This window comes from Diaporthe amygdali (assembly GCF_026229845.1).
Source record: "Diaporthe amygdali strain CAA958 chromosome Unknown NODE_1_length_4327563_cov_65_473760, whole genome shotgun sequence".
NCBI classification, from domain to species: Eukaryota; Fungi; Ascomycota; class Sordariomycetes; order Diaporthales; family Diaporthaceae; genus Diaporthe; species Diaporthe amygdali.
Window position 1 is genome coordinate 472598 of NW_026517021.1, and position 16137 is coordinate 488734.

At 53.4% G+C, this 16137-nt stretch overlaps 2 protein-coding genes across 2 annotated transcripts; one reads left to right on the forward strand and one right to left on the reverse strand.

The window, feature by feature from the left end:
* Positions 1 to 185: 185 nt before the first annotated feature.
* On the forward strand, positions 186 to 13108 carry J7T55_005705 (uncharacterized protein; the record flags this gene model as incomplete). Its single annotated transcript, XM_053134766.1, has 5 exons — positions 186 to 383; positions 451 to 927; positions 1028 to 3155; positions 3414 to 12991; positions 13103 to 13108. The coding sequence occupies 5 exons, from the start codon at positions 186 to 188 to the stop codon at positions 13106 to 13108; spliced, it is 12387 nt and encodes a 4128-aa protein (XP_053000476.1).
* A 578-nt stretch (positions 13109 to 13686) lies between these two features.
* J7T55_005706 (mfs transporter) lies at positions 13687 to 15541 on the reverse strand (the record flags this gene model as incomplete). Its single annotated transcript, XM_053134875.1, has 4 exons — positions 13687 to 14120; positions 14176 to 14748; positions 14808 to 15200; positions 15292 to 15541. The coding sequence occupies 4 exons, from the start codon at positions 15539 to 15541 to the stop codon at positions 13687 to 13689; spliced, it is 1650 nt and encodes a 549-aa protein (XP_053000477.1).
* Between the last annotated feature and the right edge of the window lie 596 nt (positions 15542 to 16137).

A 16137-nucleotide genomic window follows, 5' to 3' on the forward strand; every position in this document is an offset into this window, starting at 1 on the left:
TGTGTCCAAGATTAGCCGCATACCTGTCACATTACCATAAACCATTGCAAAGATTATCCCAAATACTACATCATGCCTCCACCATGCCACTGAAATATTTGCAACTGGTTGCTTGTTTCTACTGAGTAACATTACACAGAACCAATCTTGGACATTGATGGGACATGGTGCAGCCAGCAAGAAATATGGAGACTGGGGAGCGGCACCGCACAGCAGAGCCGATTGCGATTGTCGGCAGCGGATGCAGGCTCCCCGGTGGTGCGACATCACCATCCAAGCTGTGGGATCTCCTACAAGACCCCAGAGATGTTTTGTCCGATATCAGCTTGAAGGACAGGTTTGAGACGCGGGGATTTCATCACGAGAATGGAGATTATCACGGCGTGAGTGACCCAGGACGTGCAGCTCTGACGGGTCAAGTCATTTCTAACATCTACTCGTCACAATCAGAGCACAAATGTCACCAAATGCTACCTTCTCGAACAAGACTATCGTGTCTTCGACCATCAATTTTTCGGCATCCACCGGCGCGAGGCTGAGGCCATGGATCCTCAGCAAAAATTGCTTCTCGAGGTCGTCTACGAGGCAGTAGAGGCAGCCGGGTACTCCATGCACGATCTTCAGGGATCAGATACCGCAGTCTTTGTGGGCCAGATGACTGATGATTATCGCGACGTCTTGTTCCGCGATATGGAAGTAATACCCCAATATGCCGGTACGGGTTCCTCACGCGCGATCTTGGCCAACCGCGTGTCCTACTTCTTTGATTGGCACGGGCCCTCCGTCAATATCGATACAGCGTGTTCGTCCAGCCTAGTGGCGCTTCACCAAGCTGTCCAGGCTCTGCGCAGTGGAGACTCGAAAGTGGCTATTGCTGCTGGGTCCAATGTCATCCTTGGCCCCGAGACATTTGTTATGGAATCAAAAGTCAGTCCGTCCTGAAGACCTTCCTCTGCGTCAATACCCCGTAATGTTGACTCCTCGGAAGTTTCTTACGTGTCGCTAACATGTCCTGGACTTCTTTTAGCTGCACATGCTATCACCCTCAGGCCGCTGCCGGATGTGGGATGCTGATTGCAAGGGGTACGGCAGGGGAGAAGGCCAGGCTGTAGTCGTACTCAAGACCCTTTCCCAAGCCCTAGCCGACAATGACCATATAGAATGCCTCGTCAGAGAGACGAGCGTGAACCAGGACGGTCGCTCACAAGGGCTGACCGTCCCCAACCCCAAAGCACAGTCTGCGCTTATCAAGTCGACATATGCCAAATGTGGCCTGGATCCCACACGTGCCGAAGACTGTTGTCAATATTTCGAAGCACACGGCACTGGCACAGCAGTTGGAGATCCCAATGAAGCGGAGGCCATACGTGATGTCTTCTTTCCGAAGGAAGCAAGACGGCTCGTTACTGATGGTGATGAAAAGAGCCGGACCTTGTACGTTGGTTCTGTCAAGACTGTTGTAGGGCACACAGAAGGTGCGGCAGGTCTCGTTGCAGTCTTGAAGGCTTCTCTCGCTCTTCAAAACGCACGAATACCGCCCAACATGCATTTTGAACAGTTGAACCATGCTGTTGAGCCATTCTACCATCCTCACTTACGAATACCGACCGAGCTGCAGCCATGGCCGAAGAGTAGATCACCAGCACCACGGCGTGCGAGTGTGAACAGCTTCGGGTTTGGAGGAACGAACGCACACGCAATTTTGGAGAGTTGGGACGAACATACGCAACTACCATCACATGTGGCCGGCACTGGTCCAGTCGAAGCTGTTCCGGAACTGCAGCCTGCCCTTGCAGATTGCAGTCTCATCACCTTATCGGCCCATACGAGGAGCTCTCTTGAGAGATCGGCTTCGGAGCTGAGCAAGACACTCTCGAGCACAACAAGCTTTTTAAACCTCCAGGATATTGCAAGGACGCTACAATCCCGGCGGACCGAATTCCCCTTCAGAGCTGCTTTCGCGGCTGCTGGTAAGAAAAGTCTCGTCGATAAATTAGATGAGTTCGTGGCAGGCCATGTTGGCCCTGATGATTCTACTGCCAAAGAAGCTGTCTTGGTATCACCGGAATGGCCAATTCGTGTGCTAGGCGTCTTCACAGGCCAGGGCGCACAATGGCCTCGCATGGGTGCGTGCCTGTTCGAGAGCTCGCCTGACTTCCGGCGCAGCATTCGACATCTAGATGAAAGTCTCGCAGACCTGCCAGACGCTCCATCATGGTCACTTGCCGATGAGATGCTGAAACCCGAAGCTGTATCCAGAGTCCACGAGGCTGAGATTGCACAGCCACTCACGACAGCTTTGCAGATCGCACTGGTGGATCTACTCCGTGCGTGTGGCGTCAGACTCACCGCTGTCGTAGGACACTCTTCGGGTGAAATAGCTGCCGCCTACTGTGCAGGCTACCTCTCTGCCTGGGACTCTATTCGCGTTGCGTTCTACCGCGGTCTTCACTCATCCCTCGCACGGTCACCTAACGGTGACCAGCCAGGCAGCATGATGGCTGTTGGCATGGGATTCGACGAAGCTACTGAATTTTGCCGAAGCGTCGTTTATAGGGGCAGAATATCGGTGGCAGCCAGCAACGCACCCGCCAGCGTAACGTTATCCGGAGATTCTGATGCGATTCGGGAAGCGAAAGCAGAGTTGGACTCGCGTGAGGTCTTCGCGCGAATCCTGAAAGTCAATAAGGCCTATCACTCACACCACATGCAGCCATGCGCTCCAGAATACCTCAAGTCTTTGTCGCACTGTGATGTTCAGCCGCAGCGGACTTCTGTGGATGGCGAATGCACTTGGTATTCCAGCGTTCATGGCACGGATGGGCGAAGCATCAATATATCGCACGCGCTCAGTGGGCAGTACTGGGCCGATAATCTCATTAAACCTGTCTTATTCCATGAAGCCGTTGGAAGAGCTGCCCGGGAAGAAGAACACTGCTATGATCTCGTGCTCGAGGTAGGACCGCATCCAGCGCTGCAGGGGCCGGTGAAAAATGCGCTCAAGATCCTTGCTGGAGTAAACCTCCCTTATCTCGGGCTGCTTTCTCGGATGTCAGATGATCGAATCGCCTTTTCCGATGCCCTGGGCTCTATGTGGGCGAAGTTCAGAACCGCGCCAGGTTCAGCTCCCGTCGTGCAATGGAAAGCTTTTCGAGGTGCTGTGCTCGGAGAGAATATTTCACAACAACCTCGACCTGTCAAGAATCTTCCTACGTACAGCTGGAATCATTCGAATCCATTATATTTCGAGTCTCGACAATCAAAGCGTTGGCGTACCTACAGCGGATCTAGGTATGCAGCATCTTTGTACACCCAACCTGCTTCATGCCTGAGCTATCCCGCCCCCTTCATTTACTGTCAACGTAGCAGCAACATACTAACAACTAGAGCTAGACACCCGCTCCTTGGTAAAGCCACAATCCAGGGCGGCGCTACCAGCCACGGTTCAATGTCGATAGCATGGCGAAACATATTTAAACTGGATGAAATAGCGTGGCTAAACGGCCATCGATTCCAGCAACAAGTCGTATTCCCAGCTGCTGGCTATGTGTGCATGGCCGTAGAGGCCGCTGCGGCATTGGTTGAGGAGGTCGAGCCGGGGAATTTGCCTCTGTCGACATGCCCTGTAGAGCTCACCGACCTCCGGTTCCATAGTGCCGTGACGCTCGACGAAAACTCGTCTGCCGGCGTGGAAATGACCTTCATCGTGACAGTTTTGCATCGGGATCCAGTGCGACGTACGATCGTAGCCGACTATACATGTTACAGCGGCGATACGGCTGCCCGTCCAGGGGAGGCTAGTATCAAAGAAGTCGGGTCAACGACGCTTGTCTTCAGCGCTCGTGCGACTGTTAGTTTCCAACATACAGGACGGATAGTTTCCACCCCTCTTCTACCCGACCGAGTTGCGCCCGAGCTGCCGCTCAGCAGGGTCGACACCACTCGGTTCTACTCATGGGCTTCGTCGATAGGTCTTCAGTACTCAGGCGATTTTCTCGTGGAGTCAATCCAGAGGCGGCGCAACCTGGCTACTGTTATTGTGGGACGACCTGATCGCCAAGATGGGAGCGGCGCTCTGCGGTTGTATCCCCCGACGCTGGACGCAGCGTTTCACGGAATCTTTGCGGCGTTCAGCTTTCCTGGAGACCTCCGGATGACAGGCGCCTACCTCCCCTCTAGAATTGACCGTGTCCTGGTGGACTTGGCCCCGACGATCACTTGTAATTGCCAGGGCATCCAGCGGGACGATGATAAGAACAGACTGCTAGCTGACTGCTACGTCCGGCAAAGCTCGGCAGTCGTGATCAGTGGCGACGTCGATTTGTTTTGTGCGAACTGCAAGCGTCACGAGGTTCAGATCGAGGGTGTTTCCATTTCGCGTATTAGCCCTCCCACCCGAGAAGACGATCGCGCCCTGTTTGCTCGCACCGTCTGGGACCGAGACGTGGCGGAGTGTGGTCTTGAGATCCAACACGAAACGGAAGATCGCGCAAGATACCGTGCCCATCTGAACGAGATAAGTGATCGGACGGCCTACTTTTACATCAGAAAGCTCTGCGATGAGTTTTCGCGAGATGACATCGCGGCTATGGAATGGCATTTCCGATGCCTCATGGAGTGGGCACTGGATTTCCTGAAACCAGCAGTAGAAGCTGGGCGTCATCCCCGAATTCGAACCGAGTGGGCATATGACACCGCTGAAGACATCGAAGGCTGGAGGCAACAGTATTCTGATCGTATCGAGATGAAGATCATCCACGCAGTCGGCCAAGTGCTTCCACTCGCGCTGCGTGACTCGATCTCTCCTTCGTCAACCAAACCAGCTTTGGTTTTAGACACGCTGATGAGCAACAACATGCTCGGCCAGCTCTACCATCATGCAGAAAGCTTCTGGCAGGCTAATCATCTTGTTGGAATGGCTGTTGGTCAGCTTGCCCACCGCTACCCTCACATGCATATTCTGGAGCTGGGTGCCGGTACTGGGGCAGCGACTGCAACCGCAATACCACGTCTAAACGATCAGTTCGCCTCATATAGTTTCACCGACATCTCCGCTGCATTCTTCCATGAGGCAAAAACCAAGTTTGGCAACGGTGTTGGTGGGGACAAAATGCGATTTGCAGTTCTTGATCTGGAAAGCAATCCGCGAGATCAAGGTTTCGAGGACCATTCCTTCGACCTCATAATTGCGTCAAACGTTCTTCACGCGACGAGGTCGTTGATCCAGTCGCTATCCTACTGCAGGCAACTGCTACGACCCGGGGGGTTCTTAATTCTGGACGAAGTCACAAGCCATACAGTTTGGGGACCGTTCATCGTCTCGGCCCTACCAGGCTGGTGGCTTGGCCTCGAAGGGGATGGCAGAAGCCACGGCCCACTGGTATCCGAGAGTAAGTGGCATCAGCTCCTGATGGACACAGGGTTCTCGGGAGTGGATCATGTTGTCCGCGACACACAGGATGACTCCTCTTATATGTTCTCCGTCATCATTAGCCAGGCCACAGATGACCACGTCGATTTCCTACGGGCCCCGCTAAAGCTTCCGGCCGCCGAAGCGGACCAGGTCAATCGACCTAATGCTGTACATTTGAACTGTGAGCTTGGCGACCTTGTGGTGATAGGCGGCCGTAACTCAGGAGGCCAGATAGCCCTCAAAATGAGCTCATTGCTCGAGCCATTCGCGCACTCAACGACAATACTCAACGGCTGGGAGACATTAGAAGCTCAAGCTATGGAGAATGCAACTGGAATGGCCAATGCAGACCATATTATCAAGCCAGGGAGCACCATCGTCTGTCTGTCTGAGCTCGAGCACGAAGAGACAGCCATATTTACTGCATTGTCAGCGTCACGACTGGGCGCCCTCCAGACCATGTTTCGCGACGCGTCGTACGTCTTGTGGGTTACACGCTGCCGCGCCGAGAACCCTCAAGCGAGCGTCAGTGTAGGGCTTGGTCGCACGATGATGTGCGAATCGCCGCATTTGCGTTTTCTCTTTGTTGACATCGACGACGTGTCTGCTAGCAGCTGTCCATCCTCAACATCTTTCGCGGAAATGCTACTGCGGATGGTATTCCTTGACGGTCTCGAGAATCAGGGCATTCTCTGGAGCAACGAGACGGAGGTGACCATTCGTAAAGGTCTCATCTATATCCCCAGGATCAAGTCGCATGATCGACTAAATTCCCGCCTTGCTTCTGCCAGGAGAGTTGTTTCAGAGGACGTTGCGGTCGATTCCATAGCTTCGAAATTCCCTGTCGAGCTCGATTTTGACCACGATGGACGCGTTGAGATTCGAGAGGCGATTACCGCAGTAAATTCTAGCATTGGTGGGGATGTTCCGATCACACAATTCACTTCTTGCTGCTCCTCGATGTTCGCCTTCAGATCCAACGATGGCGCTATTCCGGCGTATCTCTGCATGGGATTCGCCACGAACCGACCGGATCAAATGATAATTGCACTATCCCCCACGAACAGCTCGTTGTGTGCTGTCGGACCAGAGCAGTGGCAGTCAATTGACTGCAAACGTCTTGAGCAAGAGCCTGTCAACGTACTGCGCCACATACTTGCTGTACTCTGGTGCGAAAGCTTGTTCAGCAGCATTTCAGGAACACTTTGGCTTCACGACGCTCCAGACGATTTAGCCAGTTTGGCCAAAGCCGTGGGCAGGACTCAAGGCAAGGACATCTTTCTCAGTACGTGCTCCGCGTCGAGGGCAGCAACATCGTCTGGATCCTTGACCTTTTTGCACCCACGATCTCCCAATCGCTCAATAAAAGACATCATACCTTCGAAAATTGCGAGACTGTGTTTTCTGGGCCCGGATGGCAGCGAAGACGCATTAGCCCTGCGAAATACACTCCTAAGGTACAATACGATCGCAGAAAGCAACATCACCACTTCGTACCGAAACTTCAGTAAAGCCGAGACAGTGCCTCTTAACCTTGGAAGCTCTCGAATCATGGAGATTCTGGCCAGACAAAGTGGCTCGCCATGCATTCACCACCAAAATGATACCTCTTTACGCCCAGCTAGCATCGACATATCAATGCTCAAATCCATATCAGGTGACCAAGACATCACGAGTGTTCTCAACTGGCCCGCGATGACAACCTCAACGACGTCGCTCTCTACAGACGTAGTCTCAATTAGACTGCATCCCTTAACTTCGAGCCCTAGGCCACTGTTCTCATCAAACCGGACATATTTACTCGTTGGGCTGGCGGGTGACGTCGGCATGTCATTGATTGAGTGGATGTCAACACAAGGCGCGAGATACTTCGCCCTCGTTTCCAGGAACCCCCGCCTGAATGCGGCAGTGCTCCGGCATCTGACAAAATTGGGTGTCAATATCCAGACCTGGGCGCTCGACATCGCTGACAAGGAAGCACTTGGCTGCGCACACAAGGAAATGATCGCGAAGATGCCGCCTATCGCCGGTGTGGCCAACGGCGCCATGGTCTTGCGTGACCGGCCTTTTGAAAATATGACCATCCAGGACTTCGAGGTGGCTATGCGGCCTAAAGCTCTGGGCACGCAAAATCTGGACGACTTGTTCTACACAGATGAAAGCCTTGAGTTCTTCGTCCTTTTCGGATCCGCCACCTGCATTGCTGGAAATGGCGGCCAATCGAATTACAGTGCCGCAAACATGTACATGGCAGCTCTGGCAGAGCGACGGCGCAGACGAGGCCTGGCCGCCTCTGTCATCTATCTTGGTACCATCCTCGGCGTCGGCCACGTAGCCCGTGCATTGGAGATAGGCGGCAAGAGCCACCGCATCGAGTCTCAGCTCCAAAGGAACTCGTCCATGCCAATTTCTGAGGACGATCTCCACACAACATTTGCTGAGGCCGTGTTCTGCGGCCGGCCAAACTCGGGTATGGAGTCGGACATTATCGTTGGACTCGGTGACGGCAAGGAAGCATCTTGGCGGGCAATACCGCGCTTTTCGTCCTGGATCTCATATCTTTCCGATCGGAGCAAAGCAGGTTGGGGGAACAGTGAAGACCCTCAGTCAGAGAAAATATCACCTCACATGCCGCGGCAGGGCTCCCTCCAGCAGCAGATCATTGCAGCTCTAGTCTCTTCTCAAACAGAGGCAGCCACCTTGCTGGAAGAGGCTTTTACAGCAAAGCTCGGGATAATTCTTCAGATGGACACAGCGAAGACCGACAAGACTCTCCCACTCGTGGGTCTCGGCATTGACTCCTTGGTGGCAGTTGAACTCAGGTCTTGGATTCTCAAGGAGCTAGGAGTGAATATCCCAATTTTAAAGATGCTCAGCGGTGTATCGCTAACTGACATTTGCGATGAAATTTTGAGTCGAATACCTGAGACTCAACAGATCTCAACAGCTGAGATTGACGCAAAGACTGGTAACGATGGAACTGCGACGAGTCTTTCCATGCCAGTCGAACTTCTCCCTCAATATCAACCCTTTCATGACAAAGATGGTGACTCGACATCTCAATCCGGACCACCCTCAGATACCACATCTCTGTCAATGTCACAACAGGATATACCGGCATCACCCGTCACGGCATGTTTCTCTCCCGCACCCAAGCCGTCATTTGAGTCTCCAGATGTGTCTCGCTATGTCCGAGTCGGAGACATGTCACCAGCACAGGCTCGACTCTACTTCTTGCACCAGTATCTGGAAGACAAGTCTGCGTATAATATCGGGTATGTGGGCAAATACAAAGGAACACTAGATATTGACAGGCTCGAAAGAGCTCTCTGGGATGTCTGCAGCATCCACGAAAGCCTTCGTACCTGTTACTTCCTGGACGAAACTTCACACAGCGCTGTTCAGGCTGTGCTAAAATCCCCGCTTCCAGGATTCCAGCATCGCGTGATTGAGGACGCAAGTGAAGTCACGAGAGAGGTCGACCACCAGAAACGTCTGGTGTTGGACATTGAGAACGGGCATGTCGTCAAAGTTACAGTTCTCTCATTATCGCCCTTTGATCACTACGTGATTTTCCTGCACCACCATATCGCGGTCGATGGAATCGGCTGGTTCTTATTCCTGAAGCAACTTGATCAAGCTTACACCGGGAAAACGCTAGTTCCACCAGTCCAACAGTCTATTGATATGTCGGCGAAGCAGAAGCTACACGTGACAGATATACAGCGCGAACTAGCCTTCTGGGGCGAAATGCACAAAGACCCTCACGAACCTCTGCCGTTGTTTGCCTTTTCCAACGTGAAGAACCGACAGGTCCTAAAAAGATACGAAACAGAGACTGTCGACATGGAGTTGGATCCTGATCTAGCCAGCCGGATCAGGCAGTCCGCAGCAGCTTGTGGTGTTACGTCCTTCCACTGGTTCCTGTCGGCTTTGGCCGTCTTCATCAAGCGATGCATCCAGGTGGACGACTTTAGCATTGGCATTGTGGACGCCAACAGGCCTGACCCGGAGGATGCCACGACTATGGGTTACTTTCTCAACATGTTGCCACTGCGTTTCGATCTCCGATCTCAAGACAAAGAGGCGAGTCGCTTCGACCACTTGCTTCAAGAGTGTCGGAAGATGGTGCTCGAAGCGTTGGCCCACACACGTGCGCCATTTGATACCATTCTTGATCACCTCCGTGTTTCCAGGTCCGGTAGCCACCACCCGATTTTCCAAGTGGCACTGGACTATCGTCAGGGATACTCAGCCGAAGACAAGTTCGCAGACGGCATGATTCAGTGGGATGCCGAAAGAAGTCTCACCGCCCGTAATCCAAACGATATCTTCATCAACGTGACGCAGGCGTCGGGAGGCCGTACTTATATACATTGGACCACTCAGAAGTACATGTATAGCGCATCTGACGGAAGAATGATGATGACCTGGTACACGAGGATCCTTGACGCCCTTGCTCGCGACCCGTCGACGATGATGGCAAAATGTCCCATAGCCGCAGAGGCAGACATGCGACGCCCATTCGAACTTGGTACTGGACAGCACGTAGAAGCGCCACCTGGATGGGGGACAGGAACAGGCACACTGATTCATCAGGTCGATAAAGCCGCCCACAAGTACCCTAACGACACTGCCCTCATAGGTCATGACGGCACCAAACTCACCTATGCTCAAATGATGAGCAAGGTATATCACATCACACAGCGCCTAACACAGAGTCTTCTCCGACATGGGATCAACCTAGATGAAAGCCCACTAGCCAACGTTGTCGTGGGGACGCTCATTCACCCCACGAGTGAGTATGTGTGCACTGTCCTTGCGATCCTGCGACTTGGACTGGTCTGCATCGGCCTAGACCTGCGAAACCCGGAAGAAAGACTCGATATCATGCTTTCAGATTGTCGACCCAAGGTGCTGATTTGTCATACGCCGACCAAGGACCAGGCGTATCGGCATGCGAGCCCTCTCTCAGCAGAAGTGCTCGACCTGGATAGTGTTTCTGAGGCTTACACAGAAGATGCAATACCAGAGAACCGGAGCACACCGGATCAACCGGCTGTTATCCTGTACACCAGTGGATCCACTGGCGTGCCAAAGGGCGTTTTGCTGAGTCACAACAATCTGCATTCCCATATCATGGCCAACACTTCTCTGTTCAGAATCAATCGTGATGATGTGATCCTACATCAGACATCTCCAGGCTTTGACTTCTGTCTTGACCAGATTTTCCACGCACTCGGTAACGGCGGGACTCTGGTTGTGGTTAGCAGAGAGGGACGTGGTGATCCATCGCACATCGCCGAACTAATGCTCGAGCACGGCGTCACCTTCACAGTCGGATGCCCTTCGGAATACCTAGCACTCCTCAATTACGGCTTACCCATCCTGCGCAAGTGTACGAGATGGCGAGTCGCCTTCTCGGGCGGGGAGAAGCTCACGTATCAGCTACGTAAGGGCTTCCAAAGGCTTCACCTAGAGCAACTGCAATTTGTCAACGTCTACGGGCCAACAGAGGTTACCATTGCCGTTGGAAGAGGTGAAGTTCCCTACCGTACCGATAAGGACCTCGAAATTACCGGAGACTTCCTCTTCCCGATGCCCAAGTACTCAGTCCTCGTCGTTGATGAGGACATGAAACCACTTCCAATCGGCTTCCCCGGAGAAATCCTCATTGCTGGTGAAGGCGTGGCTCTGGGCTACCTAAACCGTCCCAAAGAGACGGAACTCCGCTTTATCAATATCCCCAACCCATTTGAGCCCGCCAGCACACCTGGCCGAGCCGAAACAAATATTCGCGTGTACCGCTCTGGTGACTACGGACGCCTTCTTCCAGACACCTCGATAAATCTGCTAGGGCGGATAAACGAGGGCCAGGTAAAGATCCGCGGTATGCGCGTCGAGCTCGACGAGGTGGCTAATGTCATGATCCGCGAATCAGCCGGCGCGCTCACGGCGGCGGCGGTGTCATTTCGGACAAAGCCATTCGAGCGACTAGTCGCTTTCATCGTCTTTGACGCGGAATTCGATCAGGAACGACGAATTGAGCTCGGCGAGCGTCTCAGGACGAACTTGCCCCTGCCGTCACATATGTGCCCTTCACTCGTCGTCTCTGTGAAAGAGCTGCCGAGGAACGTCAATGGCAAGCTGGATAGAGGTGCGATTGACAATTTGCCTTTGCCAACGCAACCCACGGATAATCAGAATGACGGCAACGGGGACGGTGGTCGAATATTGACAAATGCTGAGTCGCGAATGAGGGATGTCTGGCTAGACGTGCTTGGTGCAGATGAGTCGGATGCCGATATCCAGCTGCCAGTTGCGATTGATCCTGACTCCGATTTCTTCCAAGTCGGCGGCAATTCTATGCTGGCTATCAAGCTTCGCGCACTCGTCAGACGGACTTTCAGGGTCTCCATGACCCTTCCAGAATTATTTCAGCTGCGCACACTGGGTAGCATGGCCGCTCGAGTCGCATTGCATACGGCGGAGAGGAATCAAGCGCAAATCAGAGCCCGAGACACAGACTGGGCTGCCGAGGTTGCCGTCCTTCTCGAGGGCCTGTCTTCATATACTTCACAAACGGGCGGTGCTCCTCCGGCTTTACCATCTGGGTCGAAGCACCAAGTCCTTCTCACAGGCGCGACGGGCTTCCTCGGAACACACATACTCCAACAGCTCGTGTCTGATCCGCGCGTCGCCAGAGTCCACTGCGTAGCATTGCGGCCCGGCCGCCACGTCGGCATCGTCAGCGACAAGATCATCGAACACCGTGGTGACCTGGGTGAACCCCTGCTGGGTCTCTCCGAGCAGGCCTTTTCCGAACTCTCGCGCAAAGTCAACCTGCTCATCCACAACGGCGCACATGTCTCGTTTCTCGAGCCGTACACCGAAGCCCTCCGGGCTCCAAACGTCCTGAGTACGCAGGCGCTGTGCATGATGGCTCTCGTGAGGCGCATCCCGCTGCACTTTGTCTCGACTGCCTCTGTGGCCGGGGTGCTGCCGCGGGACACCGGTGGCTTGGGAGAAGCCCGCATACTCGGCCCAGTCTCTGTGACGGAAAGTCTTGCTATTGCCAGCGAGGAGAGCTTGGCCCATCTGGATGGCTACACGCTCTCGAAGTGGGTTAGCGAGGCATTGCTTGAACGCGCAGCTTCCGAGTATGGCCTGCCGGCTTATGTGCACCGCGCAGCGAGCCTCGTTGGCCCGGGTGCGCCTGAGCGGGATGTCATTGGCGCCGTGTTGCGCTACTCCAACATTCTCAGGGCTGTTCCTCAATTCACCGCCGGTTTGAAGATTCGGGGTGCCTTCGATTTGGTTCCAGTTGAGCGTGTTGCTGGTGAATTGGTGAACATTGCGTTGAACTCGACTTCCTCTTGTGCTTCTGCCACCTCGGCCTCACTCCCAACATCTTTTGTACACCACTGCAACGACATCAAAGTGCCACCAGATAGACTGTTGGAATATATGGAAGGAACTCATGGGTATGAATTCGCCCAAATGGCTGTTCGTGATTGGATTGACGCCGCAAAGCAGAAGGGCTTGGATGGCGTGCTGTTTGAATATTTTAGTGGAATAGTGAGAGATGATGGAGAGCTTTATTTGCCATTGTTGAGTACTAGATAAGATTTTCTGTATCTTTTCCTGATTTCTTCTACGTAACTCTATTTTTCACGCTCATTGCTACAGGCCTGAGACATTGCTGCAAGGCTGCCGCAGGTCAATCTGTGGACAGACAGACGAGAACTACTGGCCCTTGACTTTGGGAAACTCCCACGACTGTCAGACACTGCCCTCCTTCGCTCTTTTTGGCCTGAGAGATCGGAGATTTTATGATAATCATGGTGTAAATAACAGTTCTTTTAAGTTGGGGTAGATTTAAAAGGCTATTGAGCTTTCAGATCAGGTCCAAAGAATAATCTTCGAGCCTCGCTCAGCAGAGTGGGCTGCGTATTTTTAGTTTTCGTAGGGGCTTATATCGTAGAAGCTTCTATCGGGCGACAGTGCAAATCTCCGAGACAATGAACCCCGTGGTAAGGCATTGTAAAGAGGTTTTATTTCTTGGAATCTACACGGAGAGGACGCAGGGATCTTCGACATCGCGTGTTGCAACGGATTGGGAAAAGCGCGTTGGGGTGACGCGGAACAGCTTTCCCCCCATTGCGCGTCGATGATTTGGGGAGACGTATACTGGTACTCAGGTCAAATTGATTCCACGGTCCTAGGTATTATCAAGATACATCCAAGCTTCCATACAACAGCAAAAGCATCCCTCAATGAGCCCACTCCACAACTCTAGTAATAACGCGATGCCGGTAGGTCCAGCTCCGAGCCTTCTTCCCGAAGATATACATGGGTATGGTTGTAAGCACAACCGCCGCTGTAATGCCCCCGATGACAAAGAAGCAGTTCCTCACTCCCTGGACCATGATCCAGTCATTGGCGTAGAAGGTCAGCCCAAAGGCGAACATGTTTTTGACAAAATTCATGATGGCAAACGCCTCCGCGGCCTGCTCGCGGTGGCAGTCGACGATGTACGTCACTACCCCCGTCGTGCCGAGCTGGACACCGAGATTGATGAGGCCCAGGCACACAATCACGGGCACGGGCCAGGGGTCCTGGGCGTAAAGGGACTGGCCCCAGGAGAAGAACCCGACCGCAGTGAAGAACAGGTAGGTGGTCATGATGGGCAGACGGAACTCGGGCTCTGAAGAAGCTGTCAGTGGATGTTTAACTGAAGATGGGATCGCGAGTACGCTCACCGAATATGCCCTTATTTCTCTTCGACATGAACTTCGCGAGGCCGTCGATGAGAGGTCCCGCTAGAGCCGTGGCGAGCAAAGTGGCCACGAAGGAGGACAGATTCGAGGCGCCGACAGCCGTAATGGAGAAATTGTAGGGAGGCGCCGAGAAGATTTGCGACAGCGTAATGGAGATGAGCACCAGCCAGGAAATGCAGGTGGTGAATAGCAGCGTGGCCCAGGCTACCATGGGAGAGCCCAGGAAGAAGAACGGGCGGATGAGAGTTCTCCAAAATGATGTCTTGTCCCAGTATCCATCATAAGGCAGGAGTTCGCGCACGAATGACTTCTTTGCTTCGTTGCTCAGTTCTGTGGTCGGACTGGAGGTTGGTTTCTCTTCCGTGTGTTCAAAATCAGTCTTCTTCTCCAGCATCTGGCTGAAGGACTTGTCCGTGGTGTCGATGTCAATCGCGCCGGAGCGATGATACGCAGACTCGGGCATGAAAAGCACAGTGAGGATCAATTGCAGTACGAATGCCCCGCCCATTGCGTTGAGGCAGATGCGATAGGATCCGTATTGGATGATGGAGCCAGCTGTTTGAGGTCAGTGCCTAGATGCGCGTTTGATTGTCTGCCAGAAGGCGATGACTTACCAATCGGGGAGGCTAGGTTGATACCGCCCAGCACGCCTAGGTTGAACACAGCAGATTGGAACCCACGCTCGTGCACAAACCAAATATCTGCGATGGAAGCAGGGACGAGGGCTTCCATAGGAGCCATGGCGAAACCCTGAACCGCTCGTGCGGCGGCGAGGGATCCGAAAGACTTAGATTCGGCAGCCCAGAAACAAGAAACCATAAGCAATATGGATGTCACGATGTATATCGGCCGCTTGCCGATTTTAACGGCCAGGGTATTGCAGATAAGACTGGACACGGCGATGGCAACGATGCAAGAGCCTTGGAGACCGAGTGTGAACTGTTGCAAGGGGATGTCGAACTGTTCGGCGAGGGGAGCCAGCGCGGCAGTGAGCAGAGGACCGACCGCTATTCCATCGCGTTAGTGGTATGCTAAGATCGAGTAGATCGGTAGAATTGAGAATCTCGAGTATAGGCAGATGAAATTCCAATGACCTACCTCCTACACATCCACAGCCGTAAGCGATGGCAACCGTGAACATCCTCTTCTTCCATTTCGGCCAGTTGTAAGGATCATTGGGCGAGTCTGATGGCTGTGGAACGAGCACAATTTTGCCGCTTGGGTCATGCTTGAGGAAGTTGGAATCGATGCCCACTGGATCCTCGACTCCAACATGGCCCAGCTCGTTCAAGGGCGACGTCCCCGGGACGTGCTCTAGGTGACGGTCTTCTAATATTCCCAAAGGCATGTTCGCTGATTCGAGGCGCAGGACAAAAATTTTTGAAGGATGAGGACACACTCTGCTCGACTGCTCGCTACGCGTCGAGGATGTTTACCTGGGCCGGGTGCCAGGTTATATCCCGAGAATCACACCCACCACGGGGGCACATTCAAGGCCTGCGGGCAGGTGTCACCCGTTGTTTCAGCGTCTTAGATGACAGTGTGTCAGCGATGTTCAAGCAGAACCCAGTCCATTTTAGCCGAACTCAAGCAGATCTAAGCATTTAGGGTGCGGGGGAGAGCCGGGGGTGGATCTGGGGTAGACGGGCATGAACCATGCTTGCCCCGGGACAATGTTCTTTCGCTGGTTCCGCGATATCGCTTCGCTGGAATAGGTGGGTGATAAGTGGGTATCTCGGATGATGTATTTGGCCTGCCCTCGCACATCGTCCTGGTTGGCTCGCGGTCTGGTGTCTGGCTACTCAGTCTGATGCGAGCCTCGCACAAAGCATCCAATTAGACCCCAATTCGCTACAACCGGACTTCCGTCCAAGGCCATTAAAAGTCAATAATCCCAAGTATTCATCTATCCATCAGCGCCAAGACTTTGACAATCAGCTGTGT